Below are 16,198 nucleotides of genomic sequence, written 5' to 3'. Positions count from 1 at the left end.
GTTACAGCAGCATTTCTACAGTAACTAAGAAGCACCCTATGCGGCCATCGGCAGAATGAATGGATAAAGATGTGGTACGTGTTATCCCATATGTAGCGACTGAACAACAACAATATGTGGAATCTAAACTAGGAAACGAACTTATCTACAAAACAGAAACAGACTCTAGAGAACACGCTTGTAGTTAACAAGCGGGAGGGCGTAGGGAAGGGATGGATTGGGAGTTTGGGGTTAGCAGATACAAACTATTCTATAGGGAAAAAGGCCCTATTGTACCGCACAGGGAACTGTACCCGCTATCTTGTAATAAACATTATGGAAAAGAAAAAAAAAATTCTTCAAACTGAAAAAAAAAAATGCTTCTCTTGTGCTGACATAAAGTACTACAAGAGGCTCCAGCTGTCCCAGCAACCCTCCCACCCCCCACACCTCCTGGAATGTGGAAATAATGAACTTGATCTAAGACACACATTCCCTGGGAGTTTGAAAGGCTTCCACCGTCCAGGCCCCGCTGTGTTCCGGGACAGGGATAATTGGCGGTGGGTTAGCCATGCACGTGGAGTTACCCACAACCCCTGTATCGCACAGCAGTCACCAAACCCTCCCCTCCCCAGTTTAACTCTGAAATGTCCCTGAAATCACCGTCTCCCATGCAGGCCCGAATGCCACCACCTTGATCCCTGCTCGCAGCATCTCTCCCTCCCCATCACCACTGTCCCAACCGCTGCAGTCACTTGGAGGCGCTTCTCTGCCACCCGAAGCTCACAAGACCACACCCAAGCTCTTGGCCTGACTGCGAGGCTATCATTGCTGGACAGGCATGATCCCTCAACCTCCTTTCCAGGATAGTCCTGTGATAACAAAGAAGGTTCCAGGATATTCCTGTGATAATGAAGAATGTTTGGTTCCTAAACCAGCACAGGTGGTTCACACTTCTGAGAACCGTGCTCTACTTTGTAAATATTCTTCACTAGGTTGTCAACCTCTCCAAGTCAAGAAATGTGTTTTTCTTCCCTTTGTAACCTTCGTGTTTTGCAGGGAATTAGTGATATGGACGGAGAAGGCAATGGCAACCCACTCCAGTACTCTTGCCTGGAAAATCCCATGGATGGAGGAGCCTGGTTGGCTGCAGTCCATGGGGTCGCTAAGAGTCAGACACGACTGAGCAACTTCACTTTCACTTTTCACTTTCATGCATTGGAGAAGGAAATGGCAACCCACTCCAGTGTTCTTGCCTGGAGAATCCCAGGGACCGGGGAGCCTGGTGGGCTGCCGTCTATGGGGTTGCACAAAGTCAGACACAACTGAAGTGACTTAGCAGCAGCAGCAGTGATACGGAAGAAATGTGAAACAGGGTCAATGATATCACAAACTTAAGTCAGATAAAGGTGATCAAAAGCAAGCTACATTAATTCCATTCCTGGGTACATATATGAGAAAAAAACCAAAGCCACTAACTGGAAAAGATACACACACCCCAGTGTTACAGCAGCATTTCTGCAACAAATAAGACGCACCCTAAGTGGCCATCAGCAGAATGAATGGATAAAGAAGATGTGGTCTCCTACATTGCAGGCACATTCTTTACCAACTGACTTATGAGGGAAGCCTCATAACTTTTTATATATATAAAGGATATATATACAAATAAATATATATATCCTTTATATATATATGATATATAAAGGATATATATCCTTTATATATATATATGTGGAATACTACTCAGCCATAAAAAGAGTATAATTTGCCATTTGCAGCCACATGGATAGACTTGGAGGGCAGTATGCTAAGTGAAATAAGTCAGACATAGAAAGACAAATATTATAAGATATCACCTATATGTGGAATCTAAAAAATTACAACAAACTAGTGAATATAACAACCAAAAAAAGCAAACTCACAGATACAGAGAACAAACTAGTGGTTACCACTGGGGAGAGGGAAAGGGGGGGTAATGTCAGGGTAAGGGACTAAGAGGTACACACTATTAGGTATAGTAAGCTACAAGAATCTATTGTACCATATGGAGAATATAGCCAGTACTTTAGAATAACTATAAATGGAATACAACCTTTATATATCATGAATCATCATACTGTACATCTGTAACCTATGCAATATTGTACATAAAGTAAATTTCAATTAAAAATTTTTTAAAAAGTAAACTAGGACTACAATCTAGGTTTTACACATCTATTTCATCCACAAATGACCCTAAAACTGGGGAAAACGGAAAAATCTATAGCATCAGTCTTCTGCACTCACAGTCGTTATGCTGATTTGGCAGAAACGGAGAGACATCACAAGAGTGAGCCTGGCACTATGATGTTGATGCTAGGGGACATTTGCTGAAGATGAGAAGTCCCCCATTCTTGATTATTTTAAGATTTTTTTTCAAGATCTTGGCTGCCAAGCAGACTTGAGGGACAGTTACCTTCTGGTAAGAACGCAGTGACAAGGCACGCCACCCCTGCCACGACATTGCTTGCTGCAAAGGGTAGGCGCCGACCGAAACGCTCAATAGTTAGTAAGATCAAGAGGGCTCCTGGCAGCTCCACAACTCCCGAGATGAAAAAGTCGATATAGAGGTTGCCTCCTATAATTCCCAGGCGCATGACGAGTCCTTGATAAACCACAGCACTTGTGAACCTGGAGTAACATCGAAAGACAACAGAGAACAAGTGAGAGAGAACTTCCACCTGGTCTGGAGGGAGGGCTGCGTTGTGAATTTGACACAAGCTTTTGAATCCATCACAAATCAAACTTACCAAGCAAACATAAGTATAAGTGTGCACTTCCTCATTTGGGGAGTTCTCACCAGATCTACAAAGGATGGGTTACTAACTTCCTCATCCGTAACAGTGATCTATACAAGAGAAGCAGATTGTCAGTAGGAATACACAGCAAGAGACATCTGCATATTATAGATTCGTCATTGACCAGATTCAAAGTTACCGAATGATCTCACTGAACCAATCAGGGTCTTTCATTATGACATCTTAGCACCTGACTGCAAAAAGTTTGGTTCTCTAGCCTTTGTCCTAGGTCAGATTCTCAAAGGTGTGCTTGCTGTGCTGAGAATCAGCAGTACTACATGCTTGGAATAAACAAAGATAAAAGGTGTGTTCTAAAGTAAACTACATTTGTGCATTGTTAAATTGGAGAAAACAAGCATAAAGATGGTGAAAGCAGGCTCTAAACAAGCTCCTTTATCTAGTAACTCCTCAAATCTTATGCTAACCAATAAGCTAGAGTCATGGTAAGCTCTAGAGCAAGGCTGGCATCAACGGTGTCCTTTTGTTTCTTTCCAGCATCTTTTTGATAACGGGAAAATTCAGCTCACCCTTATTTGGCCATTCAAGAAGTTGGTCTTTCTCTAATTCAATTAAACAAACGTTGCTCTTTGCCTCCTATGAGTAAAGTACTAAAAAGGAAACAGCTGAACATACCCACTGCTTCTGGTCTTTTTTTTACAATTTTTTTTTTTTGCATTAAGTTTTGTGTATTTAAATATTGTACTAGAATAGTATTTATCTTGATTACTGAGCTTTTAAAATTCTTCTTCCATTTTTGGCTGCATGAAGTGGCATGTTGGATCTTAAGTACCTTGACCAGGGATTGAACCCACACCGCCTGCAGTGGAAGCATGAAGCCTTAACCACTGGAATGCCAGCAAAGTCCCCTCTGCTTCTCATCCTGTGTGCTGAAGAGAGCTGCAGCGACTGCTGTGTCACACTTCCGTGACTTGCACAGTGTTACTCTGCCTGAGGAACTCTCACCCTCCCTAGTTCTGCTGGTCTTCCCTAACCTCGGGTAGAACTGATGGTCTCCACTCTGCGCCTCCACTTGCTAGACGTCTATGCAATACTGTGCCAGGCTCTACACAATTGCATGCCTTTACAGGTCTACGTATTCTTCTCCCTGCATGAGCTCTGGAGTTCTCAGAGGGGCAGAGACTGTATTGTAGCACCAAGCAAAGTGTCTGGTGTCCAACCAATATTTGGGTGATGACTGAATGTTGAAACAGGAAGTCCAGTGCCTTGGCCATAACTCTGTGCTGAGTATAGCACTTGGTCTTTGTCCTTCTGCTAAATGAGAACCCTGGTTAGTGAAAACAGGACCCTCATTGTCTGTTTACCCAACTCCAGATCTGTTCCAGACTGAGTGGAAAGCTTGGCAAATTTTCCCCAAGCCTCTGTGTTGGAATTTGACTTAAATTCTCATGGATAGTACCTTGTCAATCACCTGTTCTAAATGTTACATTCAATGGATCAACCAAATCTTGACATCTGTTGCCTATGCTTGCTCTGAGGAAAGTCACACACACGAAAAGAAGACTGCAAAATGAATGTCTTTAGATAGTTTTATTTTCCTAAGTCTTTCTGACTGTATTTCTTCTATCATTGTTGTTTAGTCACCAAGTCGTGTTCGACTCTTTTGTGACCCCGTGGACTGTAGTCCAGTAGGCTCCTCTGTCCATGGGATTTCCCAGGCAAGAGTATTGGAGTGGGTTGCCATTTCCTTCTCTAAGGGATCTTCCCAGCCCAGGAATCAAACCTGCCTCTCCAGCACTGCAGGCAGATTCTTCACCACTGAGCCACCAGGAAAGCTTGTATTTCTTCTATAACAAGACACGAAGTTTTCACACTTCAAAATCTCGAAATTAGGATGTGTCCTGTAACTCAGCTGATAAGAAAGTAATGAGCCACAGCTTCAATAGCATGCCTTTTCTACTGAACGGTTCATAAAATGATGATATGTCTCCAAATTAACAGTATCCTAGGATCAACGAAACAATAGTAGTTTCCATAGCAACACTAATGGAAGACTGCTAATTGATTCAACCATGCATTCTTTCCACCCTCATTTGGATAATAGAACCCACAGAATTTTAGTTAGGCTCCTGGCTGCCTAGTTAAAGTCGTATTTTCTAGCCTCTCTTTCAGTTGTGGGTGGTCCAGTGACCAAGATCTCAGCAACGATGTGGGAGCAGAAGCCGTGTGTACAAGTTCTGGGTCCCATCCTTTAAAAGGAAATGGTTTGCTCTTCATTCACAGGTTCCCCCATCCTGAGGGATGGAGGAAGAAGACACTGGTGAAATGGCTTCGATTATACAACCTATTGCAGGTGATAATGGAGAAATGAGATAATGGAACCTAGGTCCTGGGTGACCTCATGGGGCAGAGCTACCTTTAGGGCTGGGCTACTCACCTCTGCATGGGCATGTAATAGAAAAAGACATTTTTCTCTTTTTTGTCACTGTATTGTTGGAGATCTCTGTTACAGCAGCAAGTTGACCTGTACTATAACTAATGCAATCCTTATTAAAATGTTCCCTGAGCTAATCTTCGAAATTCTAAGACCCCCTACCCTCACTTCTGGTGTTCCAAAAACAAATCAGGAATACCAGAAGCAAAAGAATTTAGTATGTCCCAACAATGCAGTTGGCTCTTCATATCCACAGGTTCTGCCTCTGTGGATTCAACCCATAGTGGGGCCTGTGATTGATTGAACCCATGGATGCAGAACTTGGGGATACAGAGCATCAGCTGAGACCCATTCTGTACAAGGGTCTTGAGCGTCTGAGGATTTTGGTATCTGCAGAGGCTCTTTGAACCAATATTCCACAGATACCAGGGGAAAACTGTATATTTTTACACAGTTGGTTAACAAGATATTTTTCACAATTAGTTTCTATATACTGCCCATATTAAAATGGCTAAAACACCCTACGAAGTATGTAATATTTCTTAGATTCTGGGCTAATGAATTGATGAATTGAAATGAAGCATGAAATATTGCATTTAATTCTCATCAAGACTCTCTAAAGTTAACACTCCTCAGGGTTCTATTGTATAAATAAGTAAAACAAGGCTTAGCACACAAGGATTCAATATATATCTTCTATATAATTGTAGAGAAGGACATTATGACCAAAAATCTAATCCTTAGTTAAAACACAATTTTATGGAAAAGGTGGCCTTGATGAAAATGATTTAGATTTTGAGGATCTTTAAATTACAGATTAAAACCACTCTTTATATGAGGGCAGCTTTCCTCCTTGGATGGATGACTTATTCCAGCAGTTCTTTTCGTTGCACTTAGGATTTTTTCCACAACTCAGACTTGGGGTCGTGTTCATGTCAGACTGTTCTCTTCTCTCCAGGAAGTTCCTGACAGCATTGCCCATCTGCACATGGGCACCACGATCACCCAGAGTACAGAGAGAGACAAGCTTTCCTTTTTGACAGCAATATTCACAACAATTTATTCAGTTCAGTCAGTTCAGTTCAGTCGCTCAGTCATGTCCGACTTTTTGCAACTCCATGGACCACAGCATGCCAGGCCTCCTTGTCCATCACCAACTCCCGGAGTTTACTCAAACTCATATCCATTGAGTCGGTGATGCCATCCAGCCAGCTCATCCTCTGTCGTCCCCTTCTCCTCCTACCTTCAATCTTTCCCAGCATCACAGTCTTTTCCAATGAGTCAGTTCCAATGAACATCAGATGGCCAAAGTATTGGAGTTTCAGCTTCAACATCAGTCCTTCTGATGAACACCCAGGACTGATCTCCTTTAGAATGAACTGGTTGGATCTCCTTGCATTCCAAGGAACTCTCAAGAGTCTTCTCCAACACCACAGTTCAAAAGCACCAATTCTTCGGTGCTCAACTTTCTTTATAGTCCAACTCTCACATCCATACATGACCACTGGAAAAACCATAGCCTTGACTAGACAGACAGAACTTCGTTGGCAAAGTAATGTCTCTGCCTTTTAATATGCTGTCTAGGTTGGTCATAACTTTCCTTCCAAGGAGTAAGTTTCTTTTAATTTCATGGCTGCAGTCACCATCTGCAATGATTTGGGAGCCCCCCCCCCGCAAATAAAGTCAACCACTATTTCCCCATCTATTTGCCATGAAGTGATGGGACCAGATGCCACGATCTTTGTTTTCTGAATGTTGAGCTTTAAGCCAAGAAGCTCTTTACTTCTTCTTCAATTTCTGCCATAAGGCTGGTGTCATTTGCATATCTGAGGTTATTGATATTTCTCTCGGCAGTCTTGATTCCAGCTTCTGCTTCATCCAGCCTGGAATTTCACATGATGTACTCTGCATGTAAGTTAAATAAGCAGGGTTACAATATACAGCCTTGATTTACTCCTTTCCTGATTTGGAACTAGACTGTTGTTCCATGTCCATTTCTAACTGTTGCTTCTTGACCTGCATACAGATTTCTCAGGAGGCAGGTCAGGTGGTCTGGTATTCCCATCTCTTGAAGAATTTTCCACAGTTTATTGTGATCTGCATGTCTAAACAAACTTGGATGCTGTTTTAAGTCTAGAATTCCAGATCCAGGAGCGTGGAACTGTGCTTACTGTCTGAAGCCCATTTAGATTGGTTTTCTGTTATTTGTTGCCAAAAGCAGAATTTATCTCAAAAATTTAGTCCAGAACAATGCTTTTGCGTAATAACAGAATATTTTAGGCAAAATAACTTTGCATTAAAGAGTGAAAATAATTGCTTCACTACTCCAATTTACTCTGGAAGAATATTTAGTATTAGTCTTAATTTCACACTTTTCATATTTAGAATCAAGCGGTCACATGATCTCTGCTTTTCCAAAGCACATGTTTAATGCCTAATATATATCCTACACCAAAAGAATATGCAGCGCTGATAATAACTAAAGGTAATCAAGACCAATTATCCCCATTCAGTAAATGAAAGGATTAATAGTGCTTCGAAGCAAGTATTTTGCCAATTTGAGAACAAATCCAGCTGGTCTTTGATTTACTAACACACTGTCCACAGTGACGCAGATATTCTGAAAGATGACCCACTTTCTGGGTGTCCAAAGACCTCGGGAGACTAAAAGCCATATCTTGGATGGAATTCATCCAGGAAAGTCTTGGCAACCCGTGTGCAGTGACTGGTTCAGCGCCTACCCTTTTACAACAACTTCTAGCTTTGTATTTTGAAATGAAATCATGTTTATTTTTTATCTCCAAAGTGTTTTCATAGTCTTAGATGTAAAAGAATAGAAATGCTATATTAGATTATTATAGATAGATGGACTTTAAATTTTGTTGTATTGAAATATAATTCACATCCAGTAGTATCTAGCAACTTTAAACTACATTTCACGAAATTTTGACAAATGCGTCAAGTCACATAATCACCACTGCCATCATGATGTGGGATATTTCTACCACCCCCAAAAGTTTCCTCCCGTCTCTTTGCAATCAGTTCTCTCCCCTTGATGTTCAGCCCCTGGTAAACCCTCATCTGCTTTCTGTCATTAGTTTGCCTTTCTAGAATTTCATGTAAGTGGAACCATACAGTATGTTATCTTGAGTATCTAACTTGGCTTTAGTGTTTTTCCTACATTTATCCATCTAAGAGGTGTCTGCCTGCTCTCATTTGGAGCAAAGGAAGATGGGAAATGCTCTTGGAAACGCCTATCTGTTTGGATCCTTGTTGCCTAGTAACGCCACTCGTTGAAAAAGGGGCTGCTCACAGGTAAACTGTACAGGTTGGTTTCCTGATATTCATTTACTGAACTGATGGCCATTTGTTCTATTTGTTTCTCAACTGTCTTTTAATTCTGCCAAGACTTTTGCTTTACATCAACAACAATGTACCCTGTGTTAAAAGCATACTTTATTCATCTTTCTTTGATTAATCAGGTTCTATTTATAATTCATTCTGGTGCCCTTCTGAAACATTTCTTGAGTTGACATTTTAATTTAAATTGCCAAGGAAGAGAAAGACACTATAAATAACATTCTATTATAAATATGGTGTTCAGAGCTCTCCTGACAAGGGATTGGTTTCTGGGCAAGAAACAAACTTACAGTTACCTAAGGGGAAAGGGTGGGAGGGATAAATTAGGAGTTTAGAATTAACATATACACATTATTATATATAAAATAACCAACAATGATCTCTGTATAGCACCGGGAACTAAACTCAATATATTTTAATAATATTTGAGGGAGAAGAGTCTGAAAAATAGATGTATGTATATACAAAACTGAGTCACTTTTCTGTCCATCTGAAACTAGTGTGACAGTGTAAATCAACTATACTTCAACAAAAAAAATTTTTAAGAGATAAACAGCCAGGATCAGGCTAGAGATGTTTTATTTTAGAACTTTTTTTTTTTACCAGCACGTTATTTAAATAACCCAAACTTTCATTCTCCTCCAATGAACTTTTGTTCAAAACAACTCTCCCAATTTCTTCCCAGAACCTAATAATAGCTAACCGTCCCATTTGTATCCTCAGACTGGACTATGGTTCTCCTTAGCTCATATGTCGCGATTTGTAATGCCTCTGCTATTCCCAAATAAACTCATCTTTACTAAGTAATAATTGCTGTTTATTTTGTCTAAGGTCAGCAATATACACACCTGGTACCAGTGAGTGTTCAAAAATGGAGACAATCTACTCTGTATTAATATTATTTTTATAACTTTTTGGAGATACTCTTCTTCCAGATGATAATTCAGTTGGCATTAAAAAAAATATTTTCTGTTAGTAAACTGTAGTTTATACTACAATGCACAAGTTAGGGAGATTCTTTTTAAAGGTACTCTTTTGTAAAGACAACTGTCATTGTGCCTTCTGCAAAAAAGGAATAGATTTCTTTTATTATTAGATTTTCTTATGTTTACCAGGCATATTTAAAGTTCATCTGGCACTGGTGATCTCTGAGGCCTTAAGGCAGGGTAAGTTTTCAAGAATGTACACAGAGCAACAGATGCTTGGAGAACCTTCCTACTCAAAGTGTGGTCCGTGAAGCCACAGCGTTTTTGCCAGGGAACTTGTTAAAGATGCTCTACCTTGGACTTCCCTAGTGGCTCAGATGGTAAAGCCTCTGCCTATAATGCGGGAGATCCATGTTCAATCCCTGGGTCGAGAAGATCTCCTGGAGAAGGCAATGGCACCCCACTCCGGTACTCTTGCCTGGAAAATCCCATGGATGGAGGAAGCTGGTAGGCTACAGTCCATGGGGTCGCACAGAGTTGGACATGACTGAGCAACTTCACCTCACCTTGGATGAAGAAATCAGAGTCTGCATTTTCTCTTTAAAGAGGAGATTTGTAATTGTTCACTGTAGGCTGTGCTGGGTCTTGACTGCTGCAGGGGCTCTCCTCTAGTTGTGGCGAGCAGGTGCTCCTCGGTAGCTGGGTGCATGGGCTTCTCATCGTGGTGGCCTCTCTTGCTGCAGAGGATGGGCTCTGGGCCATGCAGGCTCCATTAGCTGCAGCTCCTGGGCACCAGAGCACAGGCTCAGTAGTTGGGGTGCTCAGGTTTAGTTACCCCACGGCAGGTAGGACCTTCCCAGATCAGAGACTGAACTGTGACTCCTTCATTGGCAGGTGGATTCTTTACCGCTGAGTCTCCAGGGAAGCCCCAGAATCTGCATTTCAACAACCTCTCAGGAGACTCATGTGAGACGCCCAGGTGGTCCCTGAAGTCCTGCCTCACCTACTGCCTCCTAGTAGTATTCTTACTCGCCGGGGAGGAACGTGAGCCCCCCGGGTTGAGGGGGAAGAACCCAGCTGAGCAGCAGGGTCTGGAGCGGGCAGGGGAGGGGACGATGTCGAGTGGTTACATTTCCAGCTTTGCAATTTCACCTGGTGGATCTCAGTGGGTGGACTTTTTAACAGTTGTCATATGTCGCAAGGAAAAAGAAGCCACTGATGAGCAGGGGAATTTATCACTTCTTGAATCTAATGCCAACTTCGTGTCATCACAAATTCCCCACAGGCTCTGTTCTCTAGAAACGTTTTGTAAGAAGTCTGTGTGAGCAAAATAGCACTTGAGGATTTGGGGTTCACTGATTTGGAAGTCACCCTCTAAGCTGATCACAATATAGGTCTTTCAGAGAAGCCCCAGGAGCTGAGGGGCTTGGGTGAGGCCGGGAGCGGGTGCAGAGTGTGCCATGTTCCCCGGTCCACCTCCTCACAGTCATCCCCTTCAGTCGGGTGGAGGCTAGAGCCAGCAGGTCCAGGAATAGGTGTTTAACATCACAGAACCCTGGGCAGCTGCTAGGTGGCAGCAAGGTTGCCTGGCATCCGTAAAAGAGAATTTGCCAAATTGCCCACAGCACTCTGGGAATTTTATAAAACCTCAGTATACTTTTAAACGAGGGGAGAGGGCTTCCCTGGTGGCTCAGGGGTAGAGTCTGCCTGCCAATGCAGGAGACATGGTTTCAGTCCCTGGTGTGGGAAGATCCCATGTGCCATGAGCAAGTAGCCCCAAGCGGCATGACTACTGAGCCTGTGCTGTAGAGCCCAGGAATGGCAGCTACTGCGCCCGTGAGCCGCAGCTACTGCAGCCTGCATGCCTGGAGCCTGTTCTCTACAACAACGGAGGCCAGCACAGTGAGGAGTCCCCACACCACATCCAGAGAAAGCCTGTGCAGCAACGAGGACTCAGAACAGCCTCAATAAATAAACACAAAGCTTAAAAAAACTTCCCTTAAGAAAAAGACCATAGAGAAGATATTTACCATGACAATTCATATGATAAAGCAAAGTTCATAATTAAATTGATCAGGAATATTTGATGCTTATTTGATGTGTATTAAAGTAGTTAATTTTCCAGTAGTCATGTATGGATGTGAGAGTTGGACTATAAAGAAAGCTGAGCACCGAAGAATTGATGCTTTTGAACTGTGGTGTTGGAGAAGACTCTTGAGAGTCCCTTGGACTGCAAAGAGATCCAACCAGTCCATCCTAAAGGAGATCAGTCCTGGATGTTCATCAGAAGGACTGATGTTGAAGCTGAAACTCCAATACTTTGGCTATGTGATGTGAAGAGCTGATTCATTTGAAAAGACCCTGATGCTGGGAAAGATTGAGGGCAGGAGGAGAAGGGGATGACAGAGGATGAGATGGTTGGATGGTATCTCTGATGTGATGGACATGAGTTTGAGTAAGCTCCGGGAGTTGTGATGGACAAGGAGGCCTGGTGTGCTGCAGTCCATGGGGTGGCAAAGAGTCGGACACGACTGAGTGGCTGAACTGAACTGATGGTCCTGACAGTCTGGTTGTAGGCATTGACTTTAGATCAGTTCTTGCCAAGGGATCGGGCACTATAGGTTCACTGCTCTATCATTTATAATTATGAAAAATAAAAAATGAGCTGAATGTCTCTGAATAAATTGTAGTATAGCCATTCAATAGAATCATACATAGCAGCAAATGAGCGAGATCCATATTTAGCCTGGCATGCTGCAGTCCATGGGGTCACAAAGAGTTGGACACGACTGAGTGACTGAACTGAACTGAATTGAAAGTAGTTAAAGGGATTTCCTGATGGCTCAGTGTTAGTGAGCCTGCCTGCCAATGAAGGAGACATAAGAGATGTGGGTATGACCCCCGTCGGGAAGATCCCCTGGAGAAGGGCAGAGCATCCCACTCCAGTACTCTTGCCTGGAGAATCCCACAGACAGATGAGCCTGGCAGGCCACAGTCCATGAAGTCACAAAGAGTCGGCCATAACTGAAGCGATTTAGTATGATTTAGCATGCACACAAAGTAGTTAAAAACAAATTCCAAGCACCTAGACCAGCTTTGTCCAGTAAAACCATAGTGTCACCCACGTCAGTTTAAATTTTCTAATACTAACATCAAAAATGTAAGAAGAAATAGGCAAAATCAATCTTAAGAATATGTTGCATTTAATCCAGTCTATCCCCCGTATAATCATTTCAACAGGCGATCAATGTGAAATTACTTGAGGAAATTGTTCATGTGCTTTCAGTTCAGTTCAATCACTCAGTCGTGTCCGACTCTTTGCCACCCCATGGACTGCAGCACGCCAGGCCTCCCTGTCCATCACCAACTCCCGGAGTTTACCCAAACTCATGTCCATCGAGTCGGTGATGCCATCCAACCATCTCATCCTCTGTCATCCCCTTCTCCTCCTGCCTTCAATCTTTCCCAGCATCAGGGTCTTTCCAAATGAGTCAGCTCTTCATGTGCTTTGCTGCTAAGTCGCTTCAGTCGTGTCCGACTCTGTGCGACCCCATAGACGGCAGCCCACTAGGCTCCCCTGCCCTTGGGATTCCAGGCAAGAACACTGGAGTGGGTTGCCATTTCCTTCTCCAATGCAGGAAAGTGAAAAGTGAAAGTGAAGTCGCTCAGTCGTGTTCGACCTTCAGCGACCCCATGGACTGCAGCCTTCCAGGCTCCTCCGTCCATGGGATTTTCCAAGCGAGAGTACTCGAGTGGGGTGCCACTGCCTTCTCTTTTCATGTGCTTTATGTCAGGCTAAACCTTTGTAATCCACTGTGCAGCTCACTCTGACATCATGTCCCCATTCAGACCAGCCACACTTCAGGGCTCCATGGCCGTATACGGCTGGTGGCTCCTGACCTCAGGCTCAGCCAGTTATTTGGTGAGGATGCTGTCTGTAGCAGAGATATTATTCTGAGCATTTCCATCTGGCCTAAGAGAGTTCTACCCCTCCACTCCATCCCCCCATGACTGGGCTTGCTGCCTGGAACAGCAAAAAGTGCATCTTTCTAGAGGTTCCCCGGGGTTCCAAAGTGCAGCCTTAATATCAGCAAAGGTTGATGCATTGCAGCTGGAGGTCACATGGTGGAACACTTCTTCATTTCTTAAAAACAAATCTGTGAGGGTTCGAAGGGAGGGAAGGGTGTTGGGGAACACATGCACACCCATGGTGGATTCATGTCAATTTATGGCAAAACCAATACAATATTATAAAGTAAAACAAATAAAATTTAAAAAAAAATAAAGTAAATGATAGAGGGGAGAAAAAAGAGTTTGCATTCTCAGTTCTAAAACCCTTACTTTGGGTTTTCCTGGTGGCTCAGTGGTACAGAACCTGCCTGCCGATGCAGGAGACACAGGTTCAGTCCCTGATCTGAGAAGGTCCCACGTGCCACAGAGCTACGAAGCCCATGAGCTACAACTATTGAGCCTGAGCCGCAGAGCCTGGGAGCTGCAACTAGCGAGCCCACACACCGCAGCTATGAAGCCGGAGCACGCTAGAGCCCATGCTCTGCAACAAGAGAAGTCACACCAACCAGAAGCCCGGGCACGGCAACAGAGAGGAGCCTCCACTTGCTGCAACTAGAGGAAAGCCCTCCCAGCAATGAAGACCCAGCCCAGCCCAAATAAACAAATAAAAATATATTTTAAGACTCTAACCTTAAGCTCCATTACTTTGGCCACTTGATGCAAAGAGCTGACTCTTTGGAAAAGACCCTGATGCCGGGAAAGATCAAAAGCAAAAGGAGAGAGGGGGGCAGCAGAAGATGAGATGGTTAGATAGCATCACTGACTCAATGGACATAAATTTGAGCGAACTCCGGGAAATAGTGAAGGACCGGGGAGCCTGGTGCACGGCAAAGAGTTAGGCACAGCTTAGTGACTAAACAACAATGATCACAAAGACTCAGAACTTGGGGCCACACCAGAATCTGATGTGAGTGGATGGGATTAAACACATCATTGATCTTCCCAATGGCACCGATAAATGTCACTGATTGTTGCTGAAACAGAAAAGTTCTAAACATCAAATGATAAAGAAAGTGCCCCCCCCCAAATCAAGCAGTTATGATATACAGCCTGATGACTATAGTTAATTGTACTTTACTGCATATTTGAAAGTGGTTACATGAACAAATCTTAGAAGCTCTCATCACAAGAAAAAAAATTACAACGTACGTATGTTGATAGATGTTAACTAGACTTATTGTGGTGATCACCTTGCAATACACACAAATACTGAATTATTATGTTTAGGTATACTCATTATTATACCTAAAACTAACATTATGTCAATTTTATCTCAATAACCCCTCCAAAGAATTATATATTTAAAAAAAGAATGTCCAGTGTCTTAAACCATAGAAGCAGGTCTAGATACACAAATTTTTAGTTCTAAATTGGCAAATTGAGTATCTATAAGTCACTAGTTAGCCAATGATTATTCCAAAGAAGAGAAAGCTACAGTGAAATAAAACAAATCACCTGTTATGTCACAAATAAAAGCCAAACCACATACTCCACCCATTCACATTCTTATCATAATTTCTTTTCAGGTTTCTGAATGCTTCAGAAACTATTTTAAAAAGAACATGTAACAACAGACTATAAATTCACATGATGGCCTTTTCCCCCAGTAGCTGAGGGATGGAGAAGGAAATGGCAACCCACTCCAGTGTTCTTGCCTGGAGAGTCCCAGGGACGGGGGAGCCTGGTGGGCTGCCGTCTCTGGGGTCGCACAGAGTCGGACACAACTGAAGTGACTTAGCAGTAGCAGCAGCTGAGGGATATTTTCCCCTAGGCTCCTTTAGCTCTCACATACACCCAGCTCTAGCTTTTCCAGGGCTTCAGGTGTTTGCAGGATCCCAGCAAGATTGCAAATTTGCCCAGTAGGATTCCTAGCAGGTATCTTTCTGCCATGAACTAAACCATAGGGTAGCAGTCCCCAACATTTTCCTCACCAGGGGCTTGTTTAATGGAAAACAATTTTTCCCCAGATCAGGACGGGTGCATCAGGATGATTCAAGCACATTACATTTATGGTGCACTTTATTTCTATTGTTATTCAGTTCAGTTCAGTAACTCAGTCGTGTCCCATTCTTTGCAACCTCATGGATTGCAGCACGCCAGGATTCCCTGTCCATCATCAACTCCCAGAGCTTGCTCAAACTCATGTCTATTCAGTCGGTGATGCCATCCAATCATCTAATCCTCTGTCATCCCCTTCTCCTCCTGCCTTCAATCTTTCCCAGCATCAGGATCTTTTCCAATGAATCAGTTCTTCGCATCAGTTGGCCAAAGTATTGGAGTTTCAGCTTCAGCATCAGTCCTTTGAATGAATATTCAGGACTAATATCCTTTAAGATTGACTGGTTTCATCTCCTTCTAGTCCAAGGGACTCTCAAGAATCCTCTCCAACACCACAGTTCAAAAGCATTAATTCTTTGGTGCTCAGCTTTCTTTATGATCCAACTCTCACATCTACACATGACTACTGGAAAAACCATAGCTTTGACTAGACAGATCTTTGTTGGCAAAGTAATGTGCCATCTAGGTTGGTCATAGCTTTTCTTTCAAGGAGCAATGTCTTTTAATTTCATGGCTGCAATCACCATCTGCAGTGATTTTGGAGCCCAAGAAAATAAAGTCTCTCACTGTTT

The 16,198-nt window shown here is 43.0% G+C and overlaps 1 protein-coding gene across 2 annotated transcripts in view; it reads right to left on the bottom strand.

Moving 5' to 3' along the window:
• SLC22A3 (solute carrier family 22 member 3) overlaps positions 1 to 16,198 on the bottom strand; it is a 99,478-nt gene that overhangs the window by 20,948 nt on the left and 62,332 nt on the right. For both annotated transcript variants that reach the window (XM_012183210.4, XM_060419313.1), the window contains exons 6-7: positions 2,772 to 2,869; positions 2,438 to 2,652 (exon numbers count right to left, since the gene is read on the bottom strand). In XM_012183210.4, coding sequence (XP_012038600.3) covers positions 2,438 to 2,652; positions 2,772 to 2,869 — 313 coding nt within the window. The remainder of the gene's footprint in view (positions 1 to 2,437; positions 2,653 to 2,771; positions 2,870 to 16,198) is intronic.

Source organism: Ovis aries, chromosome 8, assembly GCF_016772045.2.
Source record: "Ovis aries strain OAR_USU_Benz2616 breed Rambouillet chromosome 8, ARS-UI_Ramb_v3.0, whole genome shotgun sequence".
Taxonomy (NCBI): Eukaryota; Metazoa; Chordata; class Mammalia; order Artiodactyla; family Bovidae; genus Ovis; species Ovis aries.
Note: the sequence above shows the minus strand (reverse complement) of the source record. Positions and strands in the feature narration are given on the sequence as shown.